At 53.0% G+C, this 23754-nt stretch overlaps 1 protein-coding gene and 1 long non-coding RNA gene across 2 annotated transcripts; one reads left to right on the top strand and one right to left on the bottom strand.

Annotated features, from left to right (window-relative positions):
• Window positions 1-1718: 1718 nt before the first annotated feature.
• PPP5C (protein phosphatase 5 catalytic subunit) lies at window positions 1719-22658 on the bottom strand. Its single transcript, XM_077318450.1, has 13 exons — window positions 22396-22658; window positions 18055-18296; window positions 16159-16306; window positions 13102-13223; window positions 12324-12389; window positions 9732-9830; window positions 8984-9089; window positions 7571-7713; window positions 7104-7191; window positions 5821-5861; window positions 4174-4352; window positions 2078-2159; window positions 1719-1946 (listed from the first exon to the last, which is right to left on the bottom strand). Exons 1-13 carry the CDS (start codon window positions 22514-22516, stop codon window positions 1884-1886), a joined length of 1500 nt encoding a protein of 499 aa, XP_077174565.1. The 5' UTR covers window positions 22517-22658; the 3' UTR covers window positions 1719-1883.
• LOC143828187 (uncharacterized) lies at window positions 2047-7562 on the top strand. Its single transcript, XR_013227551.1, has 3 exons — window positions 2047-2185; window positions 4287-4396; window positions 7327-7562. It is a non-coding gene; the product is annotated as an uncharacterized LOC143828187 (long non-coding RNA).
• Window positions 22659-23754: the final 1096 nt, after the last annotated feature.

Here is a 23754-nt window from a genome sequence, read left to right as displayed (position 1 = left end):
AGTAAAATAGCTTGGTATGTAGGAGGGGGGCGGATGGGAAAGAGATCCTGGATGTATAAAAAACCCTCCATGGTCAGCAGTGGGGGGGACATCCAAAGTGCCGGGAGGGGGAGGGGGAGGGGGTGGGGAGGGGGGAAGCTGCTGGTTTCTCTTCTGTGGCCAAAGAGACTAAATCGATTTGGAGAAGCCGAGAAGACATCTCCTTCCCAGAGTGGGGCATGAGAATCAGGAGGGCTCTGAGGATGTGGGGGATGGAGGAGAGAGAAGTGCGGGGGGGGGGGGGACTTAAAATGCCACGCCAAGACCAAGGGTGCCCCCCGCACCCATCATTTCAGCTTAAGGAGGACTAGGAAAGGCCTGGGAAGTCAAGCAGCAGATTCATTCTCCCGGCACAGTTTGAAGACCACGCAGCATCCAGAAATTCCCCCTCCCCAAGTGCCAATCTTGGACCCACAGAGCTGCCCTCCCCTCCTTGCCTGCCAGCCCTGGGACAACTTTCCCTCTTCTCAGAGAGCTGCTTACCCTGAATTCTACATCTGGGACCCCCAAAAGACACCCCACCCCATCCTTCCAGACTCTTTACGGAAAGGTGGTCAAACTGTGGCTCTCCATTTGTCCATGGACTACAATTCCCATGATCCCCTGCCAGCACATGGGAATTGCAGACCATGGACTACATTGGGAAGCCACAGGTTGGCCACCTCTGCCCAATGTTTCCCTCCTGTTCTCTCTTCTCTCCCCACCCCAGTGTGCCTCCCCCTGGGGAAGAAGAAGCCCTGTTCGAGGCACGAGCAGAGAGCTGTTGGGCCAGGAAGGAGCCTCGATCCAGCCCACGGGCAACATGGGCTCTGGGCTCCGCGCAGGGGCTGGCTGAAGGGGCTGGCTGAAGCCCAGCTTCCCTCACCCGTCCCAGGACATACTGCCCCGACCTGCCTGGAACTTCCAGGCTGAGTCCTTTAAGGAGGGGGCTGGAAATATGTCCTGGAGGGGGAGGAGGGAGCAGGCAGGCCCAAGACTCTTCGCTGCACCCCAGCAGAGCATTTTTGGGGCGTGGGGTGGGGAGCATGGGCTTTGGTGGACATTTGCTTCTCCCTTGAGCCTGGCCACCCATCCACCTGGAGCTTTCCAACTTGGCAAGCAATGTGTTTGCTGCAACGGAGATGCCTGCAGCACGGGGGAGGATGTGGAGCTCTGGTGCCCCCCCAACCTCGCCACGCTTTGCAGTTTCCTGGTGTGTATGGAGGGGGAAGGCAGAGGGTACCATGCCAGCTGACTGTGCCCCCAATGCTTCCTCCTCCCTCCCTCTTAGACAGCATGCCAGGGGCTGGAGAGTCTAGCCAAGGTGGAAGTTGCTCCAGGAAGAGAGGAGGAGGAAAGAGAGAGAGAGAGAGGGGTGGGTGGGTGGGTGTAATCTGAGGAGACGGGGAATAAATACAATCTTCCAATATATTAAAAAAAAGCAGTCATCGCTAACCCTCCAGCTGCCTTTGCCTCATCTGGGCGACGTCAGAGTGTAACAGAGCAGGGGCTGAGGCCGCCAGTCTGACACCTGCCTTTGGGACAGGGGCGCCTGAACGCACACGCAGTCCTTAGCCACACACCCCCTCGAGAAGATGCTCGGGCTTCCCCCTCCCCCCACCCCTCCCCATAAGCACCCTGCCCAAAATAACCCCTGCTTTGTAGACTGAAGGCTGCTGATGTTGGAAGAAATCTTTAAAAAAAAAATAACACCCCTCCCCCCAAAAAAAACCAAAACAAAAGAAAACAAAACGGTTGCCGTCGCCTATCAGGCAGGTCTCCGGGCAGGAAGGAGGGGGGGGTGAGGGCGGGGCGTTCCAGTCGGGTGGTCCGTGCCGAAGGCGGGGGAAGGGGGCGAAGGGCGCTCACATCATCCCCAGCTGGAGCAGCGAATTGGCATACATCATTGGCTTGACGTTCGGATGAGGCTGGGGAAGGAGGAGACACCCAGTCATGGTCAGTGCATTGCCGGCAAACCTTGCCTGGGGGGCGAGCTGGCTGAGCAAGAAGGGGGGGGGACACTCTGGTCCCTGTCGCCCACTGGAGAGGAGCAACTCACCACTGCTGTGAACTGGTGGAATTCTGGCCGCAGCTCTGAGCCTTTCAAGTGGATGTAGGACCCTTTATTGCCCATCTGGTCGCTGGAAAAGAAAAGTGTGCCAAAGAGGTTAGTTTGGCATTTCTCGGGGGGGGGGGGGTGTAAGTAGCAAGAAGGGCACGGGGGGGGGGGGGGGCTATGAGGTTCTCAGACTTACTCTGCTTTTCAGGACCTGCTCCCAGAGTGACCCCAAGCTACATTTCTCATTGCCCTCCAATGTAGGTCAAGAGAGAGCTTCACCTTTCACTAGGTTCAAACTGCGGTTTATACTTCCGGTGTAATTTTTGCATCCCTTAATGTCATGTTCATTATGCCTTGTTTCTGTTCCATTTGCAGCTCTCTGGCTGGTTCCAGGCTTCTACAGTCCATATCCTTTCACATTGTTTACTGAACACCACCATCCTGTCAACTCTTTGCTCGTCCTAAACCAGCAGGTTGGTGGTCCCTGGCCCGCCTCGGAAGCTCACCTGGCCTCAACCTGGGCCAGGGCCTTCTCAGTCCTGGCCCCAACTTGGTGGAATGAGCTCCCACAAGAGCTGAGGGCCCTGACAGAACTGTCAGTTCCACAGGGCCTGCAAGACGGAGCTCCTCCGCCATGCTTTTGGTTGACAGCCCCTCCTCTATATACCAGCAACCCCCTGTTACAAAAAAATTATCCTGACAGTCTGACTCTCATGGGGGATGTGGGACAAATACCTGCTCTGAAGCTACCTGGTCAGGGCCGCCTCCCTCCCTCGCAAACATACATACACATAAACACACACACACAGGCTCCCTGATCTTTTCCCCCTTACCTGTTGGATTCCCAAACTCCTTCTTCCTTCCTACCTCCTCCCTCCCTCACAAACACACACAGAGAAATACAGAGACTCCCTTCCCCTTCCCCCTGTCTCCCCCCTTACCTGTTGGTTTCACAACCTCATCCTTGCTTCCTCCCCCCTCCCTCACAGGCAAATACACACACACAAAGACACACAGAGACTCCCTCCCCTTCCCCCCTCCTGTGTCCCCCTTTACCTGTTGGTTCCCCAACCTCCCTCCCTCCCTCCCTAGCAAACACACACTTCCATCCCTCCCCTCTGCTTACCTGCTCCTTCCCCACTGCCTCGGACCCCACAGGTCACACAGTGGCTGCCAAGGTCCCCGGGGGCTGGTGCGGGCTCTTCTGCCGCGCTTCGTGAGCGGGACAATGGACGTCACGTCCGTCTACATTTCCATTTTACGAAGTGCGGCAGAAGTGCGGGGGGGGGGGGGAGGTGGGAACTTCACCGCTAGGGAGGGTTATAGGGGTTTATACTGTTTTTAGGGGATTTTATGTGAGTTTTATTATTGTTACCCGCCCCGAATCACTGTGTGGGAGTGGCGGGATATAGTGAAACATAAATGAATAAAAATAACACGGAATATGTGTCCCTCTCAAATATACATTGCTAAAACATTAAAAAGGAGGGTTAAAAGCACCATCAAAAAGCAGGGTTGTAGCTGCTGTTTTGTATCCCACTTTACACTGCTTGAAGGAGTCTCCAAGCAGCTTACAATCACCTGCCCTTCCTCTCCCTACATCAGATGCCCTGTGAGGTCAGTGAAGATGAGAGAGCTCTGAAAGAACTGCAACTGCCCCAAAGTCACCCAGCTGGCTACACATGGAGGAGTGGGGAAATCACACCCAGTTCTCCAGATTAGAGGCCCCCATAAAAACACAGATCAAGAAGGAGGAATCACTGTGAGAATGCCCAATGAAAGTAAAAAGTCTAAGAACAGGAAGACTACCCATCCCTTGAGAGTGATCCCGGCTTAACGGCTGCCAGCAGGGGCTCATGGGAATTGTAGTCCATGGGAATCCGGAGGGCCGCAGTTTGACTACCCCTGGCCTAGGCTGTGGGAAGAGCCCTCTTTACGCTTCTGCCTCCCTCCAGGAATGACAACAAGCTAAAAAAAGGGGAAACCATGAAACTGTTTAACCCTTTTAGATGAAGGAGGGCAGCTCAAAGCCCTGCTCCCCGACTGGGCACCTGAGAGGCAGGTGGGACACAAGCCTGTGGTACACGCCTACTCACCAGTAGTTGGGGGCCGAGAAGACGGTGATGCACTTGCCGTCATGGGCCACCTCATAGCCCTCTGGCTTGACCTCGTGGCTGCGGATGATGTAGTCTAATTTGTTTCTCTCTAGGAAGCTCTTGGTGACATCCGGGCCGAACTGGCAGCTCACGCCACGCTTGCTGACCGACCGGCCATTCTGGGCAATAGGAACAAGCGGGAGGGGGCAACTTCCGGTCAAAGGTAAAGTGTGGTCTGGAGATCGAAAGTCGGGGAAGGGGTGGGCTGGCCTGCACAACACCTGCTAAGGGGGCATCCTGGACTTTGGTTTAGGACTGCAGATCTAAACTGTGCTGTCAAATCCTGCTTCCGTGTATTTGGGGGAATTCTATTTACACCGTCAGCTGCCTTGAGCGCTGCCAGCAGGAAAGGCGGCTTGTAAATGTTTAAAATAAACCAACTAAAGCCCTCGCAAGCCTTATCTCGTTGGGAACTAAGCAGGGTTTGCCCCCGGCAAGTATTTAAACGGGAGATCTTCGAGGAACACAGGCTGACAACGGCAAGCTACCTCCGTACGTCTCTTGCTAGGATCTCCTGGTTAGACTTAGTCCTGCTGCGTTTAGCCTTCTTGTCAGTTTGGAAGGCCAGAATCCCAAAGAAGACCCGTTTGAGATCATCAGCACTTTTGGAGGGACGCACTGAGGCTTGATCCTACAGCAGGGGCAGTCAATCTGCGGCCCTCCAGATGAGCATGGACCACAATTCCCATGAGCCCCTGAAAGCATTCGCTGGCAGGGGCTCATGGGAATTGTAGTCCATGCCCATCTGGAGGGCCGCAGTTTGACTACCCCTGTCCTACAGAGGTAGAATTCTGTTAATCTACCAATAGGGCATTTTTGGAAGGTAGGTCAGTCTGGAATGGGATGAGATGGGTTAGCAGAGACCCATCTTATCTGGCCACCCATCTTATCTGCCATTTTTAAATCAACAATGCAAAGACTGGAACTTGTTTCGTCTGGTTACCATGTAGTAACTTGTTGACTTTTAAGCTACTGATTAACTGTTTATGGTTTGGATATGTCTGGGGGTATGTTCTGCTGCCAGTTACAATATTTTGCTGCCAGTTTTGCAGATACAATATTGCATTAAAGAATATATTTTTCCTAATATTATTTGTTTTGGGTTATGCAATGTTACCTGAATACTGCACTTCTTTTTGTTCACACTGTCTACCTCTGCAACTCTCTCTTTTCTTACAGACTCCATACATGCCACTGAGAAATAAATAAACTCCCCTCCCTCCAAAACCTAAGACCACCTGGCTTTGTGCTTTGGTTATCCAGAGCAGGGTGTGGTTTGGCTCATTTGACAGGGCCAGCTTGGGACAGTTTTTCCTCAGATGCAATTTCTGACAAAGCATCCACTGCGATCACACAAAGGTAGGGGGTATTTCCTCTGGAGTCAGAATCTTGCAGCTAAGGGGGCTGACTGAAGAAGGAAACCCACAACCAGGGAAGCCTCAGAATGCGGAGGGGGGAGTAAACATGTCTTGGGCCAGGGTATGCCACCAAGCAGGGGGGAGACATGGGGGTGTCCCAGAACCCGGGCAATGCCGAGCAGCTGACACAGAACCGTTTGAGCACGCAGGTGAGTGCTGCAAGACTTACCTGAGGCTGAGGATCTGACCAGAGCAAGTCACACATGGGGCCTGTTGATGGGAAAGAAAAGGGCCTTATTAAAAGGGAAAGGGATCCTGTGCTGGATAGTCTCTGGATTCTTCAGGCAGTAAAAAGTTCCAGCTCTTCAGGACAGCCTCTGCCCGCCGATACCGGCACCCAACTCTCAAGATGCTCAACAATCCAGCGTTCACCCTGTATTACGGTGCACCCTTTCTTCTATAGCAGGGGTGGCGAAACAGTGGCTCTCCAGATGTCCATGGACTACAAGGACCATGAGCCCCTGCCAGCATTGCAATTGTCTATGGCTCTTCCATCTCAGACAGGCAGAAATTTAACAGGGAAACTTTCCCCTGCTGGGAGAAGATTTCTCAGTCTTTTGCTTCACTCTATTGCTGAAAAAAGGAAGAGTCCCAGGATTGGGGGGGGGGGGGGCAATGAGGCTTTTGAGAAAGTGGGTGGGGCTTTTGGTAAAGATTCCTCTCCCCCCCCCAACTCATCTGATTCTCCGAAGCAAAGCAGGGTGAGCCCTGGTCAGTATTTGGATGGGAGACCGCCAAGGGTGTTCAGGGTCACTGCACAGGCCAACCACCCCTGGGCATCTCTTGCCTGGAAGGCCCCTTGAAGGAGGTCTCTCCACGTCAGCTGCAATTTGATAGCAGCCCCTCCCCCAACCAAAAAACAAAAACAGATTTTTACAAGAAGAGTTGTTCTTATACCCCACTTTTCACAGCCTGAAGGCATCACAAAGTGGTTTGCAATCACCTTCCTTTACTCTCCCCTAACAGAAACCCTGTGAGGTAGATGGGGTTGAGAGAGATCTGAGAGAACTGTGACCGGCTGGCTGCAGATGGAGGAAGAGCAGGGAATCGAACCTGGTTCTCCAGATTAGAGGCCACCACTCTTAACCAACACCACAATGGCCCTCATTTCTTTGAAAAAAACATTGCTTTGGAGGTACGGACCCCCGCAGCACAAGAGGTCTCCATTGGGTGACTGAGGGAAAACTGGGATGGCTGGGTTGAATGGTAGCCATTTTGTAGCTGGCTCTGCCTCCCGTGGTGGCCGTTGTGTAGCAGGGCTCACCATGCCGTGACCCAAAGTCCAACGGTGCCTGCAGGCTCAAAAAGGTCAGGGACTCTTGTGCTAAAAGGTACAGGCAGCACAGCTGGGAAAGGGGAAGCAGCCAGCCCTGTGGGGAGCACGCTGACCCCTGCACCCACCCAGCAACTCCACCCCCAGGAGCCCAGAAGCCCATTCCCCCAAATACACACCGGAATCGGGAGGCTGTCGATTCCTCTCAATCTTCCTGATATCATCTAGAGTTACCCCGTCTTCGCTAAACAGCCCTCCATGCATTATCTGCCAGGAGGAGAAGAGGAGATGGCAGGTGTCAACAAGAAGAAGAAGAAGAGTTGGTTTTTATACCCTGGTTTTATCTACCAGAGGATTCTCAAAGTGGCTTACATTCGCCTTCCCTTCCTCTCCCCACAACAGACACCACGTCAGACAGGTGGGGCTGCAAGAGCTCTGAGAGAACTGCTCTGTGAGAACAACCCTATCAGGGTGGTGACAAGCCCAAGGTCACCCAGCTGGCTGCATGTGGAGGAGCAGCGAATCAAACCCGGCTCGCCTGATTTGAAGCCGCCACTTAACCACAACACCAGAAGAGCCTTCTGTGTGACCTGGACCTGAACCGCTTGCAGACTCCCCCCTCCCCTCCCAGACGCCGGGCTCTTACCAATATTTTGCCGTTGATGCACTGAGCCAGAGGCAGCCATTCAAAGACCTCACTGAACAGTTCAAACATCTGGGCTGTGTATTTGGCTTTGACTTCCCCCTCAAACCCGTAGATTTGATTCATGTTGTCCGTTTCGTGGTTCCCTGGGGGGCAGGAAAGGAAGCTGATTGAAGAAGGTAGGCCCCTCCCCCACCAAAGAGCACTCTGCTCAGTTAACCCCAACTTGTTGGTGATTTCCAGCCCCAGAGCAGCATACCTGGCCTCGACCAGGGCCAGGGCCTTCTCAGCCTGAGCTCTGGTCTGGCGGAATGAGTTGCCAGCTGACCCGGACAGGTCAGGCTAGCTGAGAATGAGTTGCCAGGTGAAATCCGGGCCCTTTCGGGATTGTCACAGTTCTGCAGGGCTGCAAAAGGGCACTCTTCCGTCAGGCATATAGTTGTGGCCAAGGCTAACATACTTTGGCATCTAAATGGGCCCCCCTGCCTCTGCCACTGTTCCATCCGGGCCTGGGGAAACTCTGTCCCCAGGTCTTTGTGATGGAGCGTGCTCGGTGGACTACCAGGAACTGTTTAAACCAGTGGTTCTCAACGTGACCTTTTCACAGGGGACACGGCAGAGCAAGCAGCTTGGCCAGGGGGGCGCCATGCACACAACAGCCTTGCGGGGTAGATGGAAATAGAACGTTTGTCTGTCTGGAGCAGCAGAGAAAAGCGAGATGGGCATGGTGGGACAGGAGGCAGAACTGAACTGAGAAACGCCGAAAAAAAAACAATTTATGTACAATCATGAACAATGGATCATCACACCTTTGGTTTAGGTTTAATTTCTGTGAAATTGCATGATTTTACGGCTGGGGGTCACCACAACATGAGGAACTGTATTAGGAGGGTTGAGAACCACTGGTTTAAATTGACTGTTTTAATATGTGCATTTGAATTGTTGTGAGTAGCCCCGAGACTGTTGCTAGAGAGGGCAGCCTAGAAATATAATTATATAATAATGATAATAATAGTGATGATGATGGTTGGGGAAATCAGGGAGGGTACCGACTGGTTTAGGCCGCTTGGAGAATGTTTTATTCTTGTTTTATTGTGCTTTTGTAAACCTCCACGAGCCAGTATGGTCCGGGAGTGGCGGTCAATAAATTAAAATAAAAATAATACTTTCCCAGGAGCACCACCAAAGTCATGCTGACATTGGGGACATTGAAGCCCCCATGCCTTCTAGACCAGGGGTCCCCCAACATGGCACCTATGGGTGCCCTTTCCCTGTGGTCACCTTCCGGCTCTGGGATCCAGAGGTTTGGCGCCTCTGAATGTGCAGGTTCCCCTCAATCACCATGGCCAGGAGCCACAGAATGACTTCTCCTCCTTTAATGTCCCCAACCCGCATTCGGGCAAGAGGGCAACTTACCGCGCAGCAGGTGGAAATGATCTGGGTATAGCAGCTTAAAACCAAAGAGCGTTAATATTACTTCCACGGAGAAGGAGCCGCGGTCCACAAAGTCCCCGTTAAATATCTGCAGAGGGGAACGGTCTGGGCTCAGGAAAACAAGGCAAATTTACAAAAAATCCCAAATGCTGCCCCTTGATAGGGGAACCTCTCTCTCTCTACCCCCCCCCCCCCAGCTCCTTTCCTGGGAGGAGGAGAAACTCCGTTCCATGCGGCATCCCACCCGGAGTTCTTGGGGAAAGAATCCAAACTCAACCCGAATTAAACAAGAATGGAGGGGAGAAGGGTCAGCCCTGGTTAGTACTTGGACCACCATGACTAGTCCAGCGTCACCCAGTTAGCTGCATGCAGAGGAGTCACACCCGGGCGGCTTTCCAAACTGGAAGCCTCCTCTCTTAACCACAATTCTAACTGGGGGGGGGAAAGGGAGTCGATCCCTCCAGACGTCTGCCGAGGTTGCTCAGAGCCCCAGAACCTCCAGCCCTTGGCTCCCTGTTAATATGGTCCCTTTAAGCCTTTTCATTCATCCACCTGTACTGTGCATCCAATTGAGCTTGCAGGCTGCTCTTTGCTTCTCCAACAGGTTGTACAGTAATGCCTTCCAGTAAACCGTTTTAACTGGTTATCAGTAAAATTTCGGAATCTGCTTTTCCCTACTGACAGCCGCGTTCCGAGAACCCGTAGGGGAAGAAGACCACAGAAAGGATACATAGGGATTTGCCTCCGACGGCAGCCCGTTTAGCTCAAATATGTTCAAGAGATCGTAGTACTGGCCGTGCGTGTCTCCGCAGACGGTTACTTTCTCGTTCTGTAATAGAGAAGGAGCGGGAGAGAGAAAAAACAGATGGTGAAAAGAGACAGAGGAAGGGAAAAGCAGGAAGCCCCACTGAAGACGCTTCTTGCTGTTCCAAGGAAACTGGCCAAGCCAACAGTGCTTTACTCTGACTCCATTTCCGTGTGGCTCACACAGGAGAGGCTGTGGCCTATCTGTGGTCAGGGGGAGTTGCAGCTGCATTCCTGTCTTCTACTTAGAATCATAGTGCTGGAAGGGACCTCCAGGGTCATCTAGCCAATCCCCCTGCCGAATGCAGGAACTCATGACTACCTGACCACACACAGGGATCCCAATTCCATGCTTAGATGATGCCCTCCCCCCCAAAAAAACAAACAAACAAACCAGAATCCCTGACCAGTCTGGCCTGGAGCAAAATCACCTCCCAACCCCAAAGCGGCCATCAGCATTTCCCTGGGCATGCAAGAAAGGGCCACAAGAGCCAAGCGTGGACACAATCCCTTCTGCCCACCCACTCACAATCTGCCTGAGATCACAGGATGAACATCTCTGTCAACTGGCTATCCAGCCTCTGCTTAAACCAGGGGTAGTCAAACTGCGGCCCTCCTGATGTCCATGGACTACAATTTCCAGCGAATGCTGGCAGGGGCTCCTGGGAATTGTAGTCCATGGGCATCAGGAGGGCCGCAGTTTGACTACCCCTGGCTTAAACACTTCCAAAGAAGAACCCACTGGGAAATCATTCTGACTGTCAGGAACTTCTTCCGGATGTTTAAACAGAATTTCTTTTGCATTAATTTCATCCCACCGGTTTTGCTCTGACCCTTCAGGGCAACAGAAAACAACTCCCTCCTCTATGTGACTTGAAGATGGCAATCCTGTCTCCTCTTAGTTGTCTTATCTCCAGGCTAAGCAAACAAACTGGAACGCAATAATCTGCTTTGGTTTGGCTCAGCTCAGGACTCCTCTGAAACGCAGGGGAACGGGTCACACGAAGGGCTCAGAGTCACGTAACACAGGGGTAGTCAACCTGTGGTCCTCCAGATGTTCGTGGACTACAATTCCCATGAGCCCCTGCCAGCAAACGCTGGCAGGGGCTCATGGGAATTGTAGTCCACGAACATCTGGAGGACCACAGGTTGACTACCCGTGACCTAACGTGTCTCACGTTTAGGAGAAAGATGGAGGGGAGCAGAGGAGACAAGTGAAACCAAAGCACTCAACACAATTGTGGCTTTTACCAGGGAACACCTGCCTTAAGACGGTGCTCGAAAGGGGCCAGCCCTGCCCTGGATGGCCCAGGCTAGCGCCATCTCCTCTTGGAAGAGGAGACAACCAAGGAGAGGCAGCGCTGTTATGCAGAGGCAGGCCATGGCCGACCACCCTCTGTCTGTCTCTGCTGCAGCCGGGACAGCCTAGGCTAACTGAGTCTTCTCAGAGCACAGAAGCCAAGCAGGGTCAGCCCCGGTTAAGACTGGCCAGGGAGACCCCTGAGGAGGTGCAGGGTCGCTGTGCAGAGGCAGGCCATGGCCGAACACCTCCATCTGTCTCTGCCCTGACCTGGATGGTGCCCCCAACTCATCTGATTTCAGAAGCCAAGCAGTGGTGGGCCTGGCTAGTGTTACTTATTGAGAATTCCATTTATATCCCACCCCTCGCTTGCGTCTCGGAGCGGCTAAAAGGACCGTTAAAAATACCATACGAATAACAACAATAACCATGGCCATTAAAATAGTAACATCCAGAAAACTAAATGAAACCAGGAGGCTTCCAACTTCATTGGTCGCGAGTGAAGGCGTGTCCACCTGACCCGGGAACAACTGAGGGCGTCAGGATGGGAGAGCACTGAGGAAGCCCAAGGTCCCTACGGAGGCAGGCAAGGGCACATCCCCTCGGAACCTCTCACGCCCTGAACATCCAAGGGGCTGACATAAGCAGGTTGCAGCCTGACAGCCTTTTCCACTGCAGAAGCAGAGGCCAAAGGAGCTGCTCGGAGATGCCTCCCTATCAGCCCCCAGCTGCCTGCGGTCAAAGGGAGTCAAGCGCAGGGATAGAACTTCCTCCACCTGAGACGCTGGCCGGCCACTGCCGGTTGCAGAAGATGACATGGAGCTGGACAGGCCAACGGTTTAAGGTTGCATTGTACGTTCATATGCACACACAGAGAGAGCCTTCGCCTGCTCATAAAATTTGCATTTCAAGGGTTGCTGAGAAACCAGGACAGTTAAAAGATACACGGACAGGCCAGCTCGGGCTGCTGATGCAGCTCATGGAAAAAGCAGCAGGTCAGCACAAAGTATGAGATTGGGGTGGGGGGAGGGAGCCTCTTGGCACCTGACTGCAAGAGAAAGGAGGCAAAGACCTGGGGCTGGCCATTTTCACAGGCGGGAAGGCCTGGGCCACATGCAGGCAGAGATGAGCAGTATTTGGGGACAGGAGGGAAGGAAGGGAGCACCTCACCTGCCCTGACCCCAGAGATGAAGGCGGGGCACAAAGAGAGAGACGTACCTCTTTTAACGTCATTTCTACTAAGGTGGGGAGTTTCGATAGCACCTCTTTCACTTGCACCAAGATCTGCAAAATGCAAGAAAAGAAATTGGGGTGGGGATCAATACAAAATATCAAGAGTTAACAGAAATTCTAGCTGCCTAAATAGTATTCTTGCTGGCATTTCTGTAAACATTTTAAGAGACAAGCTTTTAGTCCTTGCACCTGCAGGAAGGGAGAGAAAAAGATAGGGAGGGAGGGAAAAGGTACTTAAGAACTCAGAATCCCTGGAAATCCCAAGGTAGGGTTGTCAACTCTGGGTTAGGAAATATCTGGAGCCTTTAGGGGTGGAGCCAGGAGTGGGTGGAATTTGGGGCAGGAAGTGGCATTATGCAGTGTGCAGAGTTGTAGAATGCTATGGAATCCACCCTTCCAACAGCCATTTTCTTCAGGGGAAGTGATCTCTTTAGTCTGGAGATGGGCTATAATTCTGGGGGATCCCCAGGTCCCACCTGGAGCCTGGCATCCCTATCCAAAGGAGTAGGAAATCTTCCCGATTCTCGGCCCCAGCCACGCTGCCGGGGTATGCAATCTCCACCCGATGCAACTTTAATTACAGACCAGGTGCAACAGTAGCTGCCTTCTGCTTAAATTATTCAAGGCAATTTTTACATCACGGCCCAGGAGTCATTAGGCCTGTTGGCGAAGTAGGTTAGATCTGATAGGCTATGGTGGCACTGATTCTGCGTCATCTCCGCCACGGCGGCTCTTGGGAGGGACGGGGGGCGGGGAGGGCTACCTGGTAGGCACATTTCCTGTGCAGCTTCTTCTGGTCCTTGTACCACTGCATGAGCTCCTTCATGAACGCAGGCGTCACCCTCCCATCCTCCAGCTTTGGGCCGCTGTACTCGTCTTCGATGGCTACAGGAAGCAGGAATAGGAAGTTTCACGTTAGGCAGGAAGGGGCTGAGCCCTCGCCTGGATAGCCCAGCCTAGCCAAATCTCGTCAGGAGCTCAGAAGCTAAGCAGGGTCAGCCTTGAGTCCTTTCTGGAGCAGAGATGAGCAAGAAAGAGGTGCTTGGGTTTGGCGCCCCGCTTTTTACTACCCAAAGGTGCCTCCTAGCAGCTCACAATGGCCTAGAGAGAGCTGGGGTTTTTTTATGCCTCGCTTTTCACTACCTGAAGGAGTCTCAAAGCGGCTTCCAACCACCTTCGCTTCCTCTCCTCACAAGAAACACCTTGTGAGATCAGTGAGAGAACTGGGACTGGCCCAAGGTCACCCAGCTGGCTACATGTAGAGGCACGGGGAATCAAATCATCCAGCAGGCCTCGTCTGTCTCAAAGAGGGTTACAATCGCCTACCCTTCAGACACCCCGTGTAGTAGGTGGGGCTGAGAGAGCTCTGAGAGAACTGGGACTGGCCCAAGGTCACTTGCATGTGGAGGAGGCGGCATGGGGGAGTCATGCCCCAATCTGGCAGGGATCTCAGCCCCTTGCCAGGCCTTGCCTTCACATTTCTCAGAGAAGGTGGGCACATTAAGGCCCTCTCTTTCAGTTACTCTGTCATGTCACGCTTCGTCATTTCTCCAGGCTAGAAAGTCCTGGCAGTTCAGCTGGCCTCCAAGCACGGCAGTTCCCTCCCTTGCATGCCCCTTTTACAGCTTTATCCGAGCCAGTTGTGCCTGCAGCGAGGCAAAGTGCTTGCAGAAGTTTCCAATACAGAATGCACGGCTCTCCACGGACCACGGGATGCAAAGGTCTAACTTGCTTAGCCAGGACTCCGGGATTAAAGGCCCGGCCTGTTTGAGCAGCTGGCCCCATTGTTAACACCGGTCTATTTATTTCGCCCTGATTAAGCCTCTCCATGCCGATATCTATTTATGATCCAAGATACTGATCTATTTTGGGCAATGGCAGGAAGCCTTGACACGGCCATCCTGGGGGGTAACGGCCTTAGTCATGAGGATGGGGGTGGATGGGCTTCCTTGGGAGGGAAGGGTGCTGTGGCTAGGCCGCCTGCACGGGAGCTCCTGATCCACACCCCCAGCAAGTTCAGAAGCGCTCGACGCTTACCATGTGCTTTAAGCAGCAACCTTTTACCCAGGGAGACTTAAACCTCCTAGAAGATGGATTCTGCCATAGTGTTTTCTTTTCAAACACAGCTCCCCAAGGGGACCTTAGTTCTAAGCAGTTTCCCAACTCCTATTTTTTCCAAAATGATGCATTAGATCAGGGGTAGTCAAACTGCGGCCCTCCAGATGTCCACGGACTACAATTCCCATGAGCCCCTGCCAGCGAACGCTGGCAGGGGCTCATGGGAATTTTAGTCCGTGGACATCTGGAGGGCCGCAGTTTGACTACCCCTGCATTAGATTCACACCAGACTGTCAACACACAGTGGGCTCTCAGATCCAAGCCTAATAAATTCCACACCTGAACTTCAGGACAGATTTGGCATCGAGCATGCCCAAATCAGTCCATGCAACCCTCCTGTTTTCCCATTCGTTGTGAAGAACTATTTTTATACCCCGCTTTTCACGGCTTGAAGGACTCTCAAAGTGGCTACTAAACAAATTTCCCTTCCTTTCCCCACAACAGACACTCTGTGACGTAGGAGGGGTCGAGAGAGCTCTGAGAGAACTGATATGCAAGAACAGCTCTGAGAACTGTGACAAGCCCAAACTTGCCCAGCTGGCTGTGTGGGGAGGAGGAGTGGGGAATCAAACCTGGTTCTCCAGATTAGGGTCTACTGTTCTTAACCACCACACTCTTTTTGGATTTGGGGCAACCAAACCTCCCAGTCCGGAGCTGCCAGATGGGATACTTTAGCATTGCTTTAGGATGCTTAGGGCTGATCCTGCGTAGAGCAGGGGGTTGGACTAGATGGCCTGCATGGCCCCTTCCAACTCTATGGTTCTATGATTCTATGATACAAATAAAAGTAAATGAAGGGGCTTATAATGGCAGGCAAGTTTCCCCGCCCTAGCAACCAACAGCAGCAAAGGAGTATGGTATAACTTCTGCAGCAAAGTGCACAGTTTACATGGGAGTAAACTGCTCTGCAGAAGCGGAATGCATGACCCCATTTGGATAACCCAGGGAAGCCTGATCCCCTCAGATCTCGGAAGGTAAGCAGGGTCAGTCACGGCTAGCACTTGGAAGGGTGAACACCCAGATTGTGATGTGGGGGAGGCAATGGGGCAACCACCCCTGGCAGCCAAACAATTTCAGGGTCTCCTGACTACATTACACACATGCAGCCAACGAATGGACTACATGGAACATAGCAACGAAACATCAAGGGAATCCATGCAGGCTCAATAAGCCGTTGAATGAGGGAGCCTCCGGACAGGAGTGTGAAAGTTATTCCAACAGAATAACCAATGTCCCGGTGGATTACCCTTGTGTGGGTAAACTTCGTCAGCGCATAATGTAACAATGGCCACTGCACGGTCCTGGAGAGAACACAGAGTGTTTGCCATTGCATCTCATTTGTCCACCGATTGTTACATTATACACTGACAAAGTTCACCGAGACAAGGGTCATTCCCCAGGACGTTTGTTATTTTGATGGAAATTGGCACACTCCTGTTAGGTTGAAATGGTTTACTGAGCCTGCATGGATTCACTTGGTGTTTAGTGACAGAACACATGGGCGGCTTGGAATATACTCCAAAATCCTCCGTAGCAAGCTGGAGCTCCACGGTGGGCATTCCCTTTGCCAACAAGCCAACGTGGAATGGGTTTTCCCTGAAACAGGAAGCTTCCATGGCCGCTCCTATAAAGTCCATTCCCTACAAGGTGTCCGACCAGACGCACCCTATGCCCCCCCAGACTGGGCCCCTCCCCCACTCACTCATGCTCTCTATGTCCAGGGAGTCCACCACGGACCGCTTGTGTTCCTCGCTGGCGATGGCGCGCTCAAAGGCCTTCTGCTTCACAATCTTGTTGCATTCCTGGTACTTCATCTTGGCATCCTTATCGTTCGGTTTCACCTTGACAACCTGGGCAGAGAGGGGAGACCCTCGTGAAGGCACACACATTTTGTATGTATTTTGGTTTTTTATATCGATTTTACTGGGGTTTTTATCTGAGTTCTGTAACCTGCCTCGAGCCTTAGGGGGGAGGCGGGTAATTAATAACAACAACAACAACAATAATAAACACCACCCACAACACAATAGCCAGTTTCTCTGATGGGGGAACTTAAATAACCCCACCCATCCCTTTCCTTTCCTTTCCTTTCCTTTCCTTTCCTTTCCTTTCCTTTCCTTTCCTTTCCTTTCCTTTCCTTTCCTTTCCCTCTCTGTCTCTCTGTAAAATCACATGTTCTTTGACCTTTATAATCACGTGGAAATTCTGAGACAGGGCTGTGAGCGTCACACCAAAATGGTACCTAAAGAAGGCAGAGCCAAAACAAGGATGGCTGCTTCACGGGATGCAGCCAAATTGAATACCTTGCCTCTGATGCTTTCTAAGAGGAAGGAAATGGCCAAGGGCAAGAGAAACCACACTCTGGCTATGGGAAGCCCAGGGGTCACCAGCCCTCCTGATTCTCCAGTGGAAAACCCTTTCAACTGAAAGAGGACAGCTAGTAACAAGCTCTCCCTTACAACAGACTCACCCAGTTTCTGAAAAGCTTGATGGGTGCCAAGCGATGCCATGTTGCCCATGGGCATCATGTTGGGGATCCCTATTCTAAACTTCTATTGGGTGTGGCAAAACTGTGGCTCTCCAGATGCTCATGGACTACAATTCCCATGAACCCCTGCCTGCACCTGCAGGTGCTGGCAAGGGCTGATGGGAATTGTAGTCCATGGGCATCTGGAGAGCCACAGTTTGGTGACCCCCGCAATACTCAAGTTCATCTCCATGTGACTGCAATCAAACCTCCACAATGTCATGAATGGCAGTCCCCCCCCCGAAAGAAAAAACAAAAAACAAAAAACCCTGCTCTTCTGAGTGAACAGCTGGCAAGGTTGGGGATCTCCCCTCATTTTCACTGTGTTTTCGAAAGGGTTAAGAATTTTAAAGAGTCCCTTGCACTGCTCAGAAGATTCCCCGGCTGCTGGCTCCCTAGAAAGGCCCACAGAATCCACTGTCCAATACAAGATGGCGGGAGCATGCCTAGGAGCTAAAACAATGGCAGGGTGCTATCATGGAACTGAACCCCAAGGTTCATAGAAACCAAACTCCAACACAATGCAGGAAATTGATAGCAACCTCCCCCTTCACTCCCCCCTGATCTGCGCTCAGAGGAAAATAAAAACCCTCCAGGATCCTCAGGCCAACCTGACCTTCCTGATTGCAAAGTAGCAATCACATTACCTTGGGCATGCAAGAAGGGGCTGTGAGAGCCAAGCACTGGCTCACCCCTTCCTGCCTGCTCTCTCACAGAATCAGCATGGCTGCCCAATGGCCATCTAGCCTCTTAAACCTCCAAGGAAGGAGAGCCCACCACCTCCCAAATAAGCCCACCTCACTGAGGAACTGCTCTGACCATCCGAATTAATTCCAACCCACTGACCCTCTGGGGCTGCAGGGAACAACTCTGCTCTGTCCTCTCTACAGCTGCCCCCCAATTATCCAAAGATGGCTCACCTAGCAAACCCAAAATGCACACTCTCGTCCATGAGGAGCTACTATTCAAAGTTGGGCTCTCCTTAGTTACTGCAGCATCCCCCTTGCAGGTAGGAAAATGGGAAGGGCATTGAGGGCAGCCGCTTCCCGGCCAGGACCCCTCCCCACTTACTGCCTCGTAGTCCCGCAAGGCCGCCTTGAACTTCCCCAGGGCCATGTTGCTGGTGGCCCGCCGGTAATAGCCTTTGATGTACTTCTTGTCCAGCTCGATGGACTTGGTGGCGTCGGCCAAAGCGTAGCCATAGCATTCCGTGCGCAGGTAGGCCAGGCTCCGGTTGCCATAATAGATAGCGTTGGCGGGGTTCAGCTCGATGGCCTGGGAGTAATACTTCACTGCATTCTCGTAGTCCTTTGCTGGGAAGGGAGAAGGAGAAGGGCTGTTATCAAAGAACTAAAACACTAGTTGGTGGCAGTACAAGAGCCCAGGGCGGTAACTAAACAGAGGCTTTCTCTGTGAGTCTATAGTAGGACCAAGCAGATTTTTCAGGCTATGAGTTTTTGAGAGCCAAAACTCCCTCTGTCAGATATTCCCGTCAGATACTTTTGCAGGGTCCTGTAGCAGCCTGGAGACCAATAAGATTTTCAAGGCATGAACCAGAGTCAAAGCTCCGTCAAAAGGACAAAGGGAGTTTTGAATTTTGAAAGCTCATTCCCTGTCTTGCTGGTCTCTGAGGCAATACTGAATTCACACCTCACTGATCAGCAGAGACTACGTCCACACAAGATAATAATCAGCGAAAGGGTCTTTTAGTGGAGGATATTCTAATAGTGCTTGCCTGCAGAATTGCATCTCCCCCCCCAAGAGAAAATGGTCTACAGAAAAATTAGAATCACCCCCCCCCCCGGTTCTCTTATTTGCATTTGACAGAAGGAAGCAGCTCTCCTCTATGGTTTGGAGGCACGTTCTAGGGAGAGAGGGGGTACGCTGTCTCAGAACCCTTTAGGGATGCAACATCAGTCAGGGACCAGGAGCTAAAAAGCACACGAAGGAGCCATTTGGCAGATATTACGTGAATGTGAAGAACTGCAGGTCGTACACAGAGTAAAAACCAGTGGAACTTCTCAGGGGAAAAAGAAACAGAAAAACACACTCCTTGTATATACACACACACACACACACACACACACACACGACCCCCGCACCACCAATGAATCCGTAAGACTGAGGATTAGGCACAATCCTGCACGAGGCAGTAAGCCTTCCAGGGCCACGGGCCAACACTGCCGAGCATTGCAGGACGGATGTAACCTGGGATTTGGCAGAGGAGCTTCAGAAGGCAGAGGACAGTCTGCAGTCTGCGGCCGAAACTTTTAATTATAGGCTTTGCCGCAACGTGGCCTTAGGGCATGGCTAAAAGGTAAGCCTCCTAATGGCCCAGAATCAGAAAGGTCTCCCAAAGCCACCCTGAGGCAGAGGCAGGAGCTGTCAAAGGCCAGGAGCCCTGGCCCAGGGCTTCCGTTACCTGGCCCAGGTAGGCAAGCCACTGACTTGCAAGCTCCAAGGACGAGGCTTGTGCCAGCCTGCCGTTTGGAAAGAGCTGGCAAAGCGATGCAGCTTCCCTTTCTCACTATCACAGGCTGCTATCTTATACAACAGGCGGTTGGTTTAGCAAGGTCAGGACTGCATACGCTGACTGCCAGCGGTTCTTCAGGCAATGAAAGATCTTTTGCATCACCTGCTACCTGGACCTTTTAAAAACTAGAGCATGCCACTAGCTGACCAGCCCCTTCTCCAAGGCAACGGGTACTTCCTGAACCTCTTACAAGGGGCACGCAAATGATCTGTGTGTACCTGTTTCTAACTGCATTCAACCCGCCCAAGAAAGTGGCTGAAAACAAAACTGGCCGCTAAGCTTCCAGGCACCCTGCTCACTGATGCCCTCAAAGGTCTAGAGCAGGGGTAGTCAAACTGCGGCCCTCCAGATGTCAATGGACTACAATTCCCAGGAGCCCCTGCCAGCATTTGCCACTGGCATCAATGGAGACCAACAACCTACAAGGTAACACGAGAGGAGCCCCTGAAACTGATAGGCAGTAGGTTCAGGATAGCTATTAAAATGTGAAATTGGCTGCTCAAGCGTGCCAAGGGGGCCACAGGAATAAGTGCCTTGAAAAGGGGATTCAGATAGCTGGATGGAGGAGAAGTCTATCAAAAGAAGAGTTGGTTCTTATATGCTGCTTTTCTCTACCCGAAGGAGGCTCAAAGTGGCTTACAGTCGCCATCCCTTTCCTCTCCCCACAACAGACACCCTGTGAGGTGGGTAAGGCTGAGAGAGCTCTGTTATCACTGCTCAGTCAGAACAGCTTTATCAGTGCTGTGGTGAGCCCAAGGTCACCCAGCTGGTTGCATGTGGGGGAGTGCAGAATCCAGCCTTGCTCACCAGATTAGAAGTCCACACTCCTATCCACTGCACCAAACTGGGACAGAGGGGAACTTCCACATTCAGAGGCACTAATGCTCTGAATCCCAGAACCAGGAGGCAACCTGAGGGGTAGGTCTCATCTTCCATACCCTGTTATTCCACCTCAAGAGGAACTGATTGGCCACTGTGTGAGATGGGATGCTGGATTTAGATGGACCCTGTTGGACCTCCAGGGGAAATAGTTGGCCCCTGTGCAAGGTGGGATGCTGGACTAGACAGAAGCTCCATGGTCTCACTCAGTAGGGCTTTTCCTTTATTCTTATCAGGGGAAAGCCTCGGCCTCCCTGCCCTGTGGCTGGCCCTCCAGAAAAACTGGCTGGCCCCTGGGTGAGACGGGAGGCTGGACTGGATGGACCCTCCCTAGTCTGACCCTGATGTTCTTATATAATGGCTAGAGAGACAGCTAGTAGGAGACCCAGATTCAAATCCTCATACAGTCAAGCTAAGAAGTCAACAACTCTCCCACAAGGAAGGGAATAAATTAGTACAATCCTAGTCCGGTTTTATACCCCTTGAATACCAGTAAGCCTAATGGATTTAGAAGAGAATAATTCTTTTTAGGATTATACTTCAATTTGCCAATGCTTGGTGAAGGAAGGGCAGGATAAAAATGGGTAGTTAACCGGCAATTCCTAGTTGTTATGAGCTGTCTGACGGTTGCACCAGCCAATGAGCAACGCGCTCCACTCCTCCACAGTGCATGGGACTGGCTGTGGGCTGAACGGGCAAGTGTCACAAGAAGGAAGAGCGAAACAAGTTGCAGGAAACACACGTGGCCACAAAGCAGAGCAGCAGTGTTCTGCCTCATCCAACACTTCCCACCCAGCCCTGAGGGACCAAATAAGAGTGTAACGTAAGCAAATAGGAGAAGGCATGTTGGATTAAGAAGAAGATGAAGAAGAGTTGGTTCTTATAAGAGTTGGTTCTTAAGCCAACGGACGATCCAGTCCAACACTCTGGGTCACGCAGTGGCTCATACCCAGGGGCCATCAGAAGGTCCCCCAGTGGGGCCAGAAATCCAGAAACCCTCCCACCACTGCCACGAAGCACCAAGAAGCCCTGTCCCTGACATAAGTGAAGAGAAACCATGTTGGATCAGGTCAATGGCCTATCCAGTCCAACAATCTGTGTCCCACAGTCACCAAAACTCAGGGGCCACCAGGAGGTCCCCCAGCAGGACCAGAACTGCAGAAGGCCTCCCACCATGGCCCCCCAACAGTATTGTTAATATCCAGCGGTCAAAGCACAGACCAGCGCTTTTCAACCTCTAAGGGGCAAAGACGCCTCCCTGGATGGGTCCCATCAGGAGCTGCTTTTTTCATCAGGAGCTGCTTTTTGAACAGACCCACAACCAATGCTCTTCTTGCATGCAGACTGAAGAAGAATCGGGAAGAAGAGGGGCATCCCTGCAGGGCTCCAGCTTATGGCTCATCCCACAGTTCTCAATGTTTGGCCCGCACTTCCAAGTTTTGCCGGGGGACTGAGCAGACACGTGGGGGCAGCTGAGAGGGTCCCAAGCTTGCCCCCCACGTGGAAGGTCTGAAGGTGAGGCTTGGTCCAGGTCGTGTGCAGAGCGCCCCCTCCCCAAAGCAAAGGTGGGCCTGCCCCTGCCAGGGTCTCCTGGCCCGAGAGTGTCGCAATCAGAAGGGCACCTCCCCCCCCCCCCACCCCCGAGCCCCTTTGCCCTCCTGGCCTTCTTCCCTCCCCAAACGCCCCCTCCCCAGGAGCCCTTTCCCTGGGGCCTCCCCCTCCTTCCCCCAATGACCCCTGGCCAGCCGCTGCCTAACAAAGGCCCTTTCCCAGGGGAAGCCCCCTCCCCACTGACTTCTCCCACCCTCGGGGGGCCAAAGCCCACCTTCCCCTCAGCGCCCTGCAGGAGCCCCCTCCCCTCTCTCCCGATTGGCTCCCCGCCTCCGAAAGCCTCTCCAGGATTGGCCGCCCTCGGGGGGCTCCCGCTCCCCATTGGCCCCTCCCCCGGGAAGCCCCTCCCCCTCGCTGGCCCCGCCCCTTCGCCCCGCCTCAGGCGTCACCCTTGAAGAACTCGTTCGCCTGCGTCTTGAGGGCCTCGGCGCGCTCCAGCGACCCCGCCTCGGCTTCCTGAGGCGGCCGCCCGGGGCTCCCGCTGCTCTCCGCCCGCTCTCCCTCCGCCATCGCCGCCGGGCCGTAAAGCGAGCTGCCCTGACGACCCGCGAAGGGAGGGGGGAATCCGGCGGCCGTCAAGCGCGGCCGTCGCAAACGCCACCTAGCGGGAAAGGGAGGGAGGAGGGCTCGCGCGGCCGCGCACGCGCAGCAGCGTCTCCGGGCTGTCTCCTGGAGGTTTCCCTGACGCAGGCGGGGGGGCTGGGCTCCAAGAGGGGCCCCCGGCCATTCAGCGCGGAAGGGGATTCCTCCGGTGAGGGGGCGGGGCCGGCGGCTTGAGAGGCCAGATGCCGACTCAGCGTGATTGGACAGAGCGCTACCTGGGGGGGTATGTGATTGGCTGGTTTAGTCAGAGCGCGCACGAGGTGGGGTGGAGGCGAAGCCTGATTGGACCACCGCCAGGCGGGGACGGGATTGGTGCAGACCTGGAGGGACTCATCCAGGGGCCGCCAGACTGGCTCTCCAGAGGTCCATATACTATAGTTCATATGAGACCCTGCCAGCATCTGCTAGCAGGGGCTCATGGGAATTGTAGTCCACGGACATCTACCGTCTGGCCACCCCCGCAGCTCTGTCTCTTTGCATAGCCTGCAATTAAATGTTGCTCTCGCCTAGCAGCGGGGCGAAGGGGAAAGAATGGACGCATTTCTGGCGGTTCTTGCTCTTACGTGGCCTGAGCAGAGCAAGCTGCCTTTTCTTGGTGCAGCAAGGTCAGGATCGCCTGCGCAGGCTGGCAGCGGCTCTCAGGCCAAGGTCTTCCACCGCAACTCCCCCTGGACGTTTCCACTGGAGAGGTCGGAGATTGGACCTTCTGCCGGGGATTGGCCATTGGGCCATGCCTCCTCCCCAAAACACCGTATACCAAAACCAAGGTCACTCTTGTGTGCTCAGGAGGGCAGCGGCTCTTCAGGGTCTCCGGCAGAGGTCTTCTCATCCTTGTAACTAGAAATGCTGAGGTTTGAACCCAGGACCTTACGCCAAGCAGATGCTCTGCCCCTTCCAATGATAATGATGTGCATATTCCTGCCACTCATTGATGCTAATAGAATGACTGTAAATTAATATTCATAAATGTCTTCGATAGTTTTGTGTTATTGAATAGGACACATTGAGTATTAATATTAATCGTAAAACAACAATGGAATATTGTCCTAACCTAATTTGTAACCTACCGCTTGGAATGGGATTGAAACCTGGAACCCAAAAAGGTCACAATAAAGAAAATGAATTTAAACCTCTGTTGGGTAGAA

This window comes from Paroedura picta, unplaced genomic scaffold (assembly GCF_049243985.1).
Source record: "Paroedura picta isolate Pp20150507F unplaced genomic scaffold, Ppicta_v3.0 Ppicta_v3_sca21, whole genome shotgun sequence".
Lineage (NCBI taxonomy): Eukaryota > Metazoa > Chordata > Lepidosauria > Squamata > Gekkonidae > Paroedura > Paroedura picta.
Note: the sequence above shows the minus strand (reverse complement) of the source record. Positions and strands in the feature narration are given on the sequence as shown.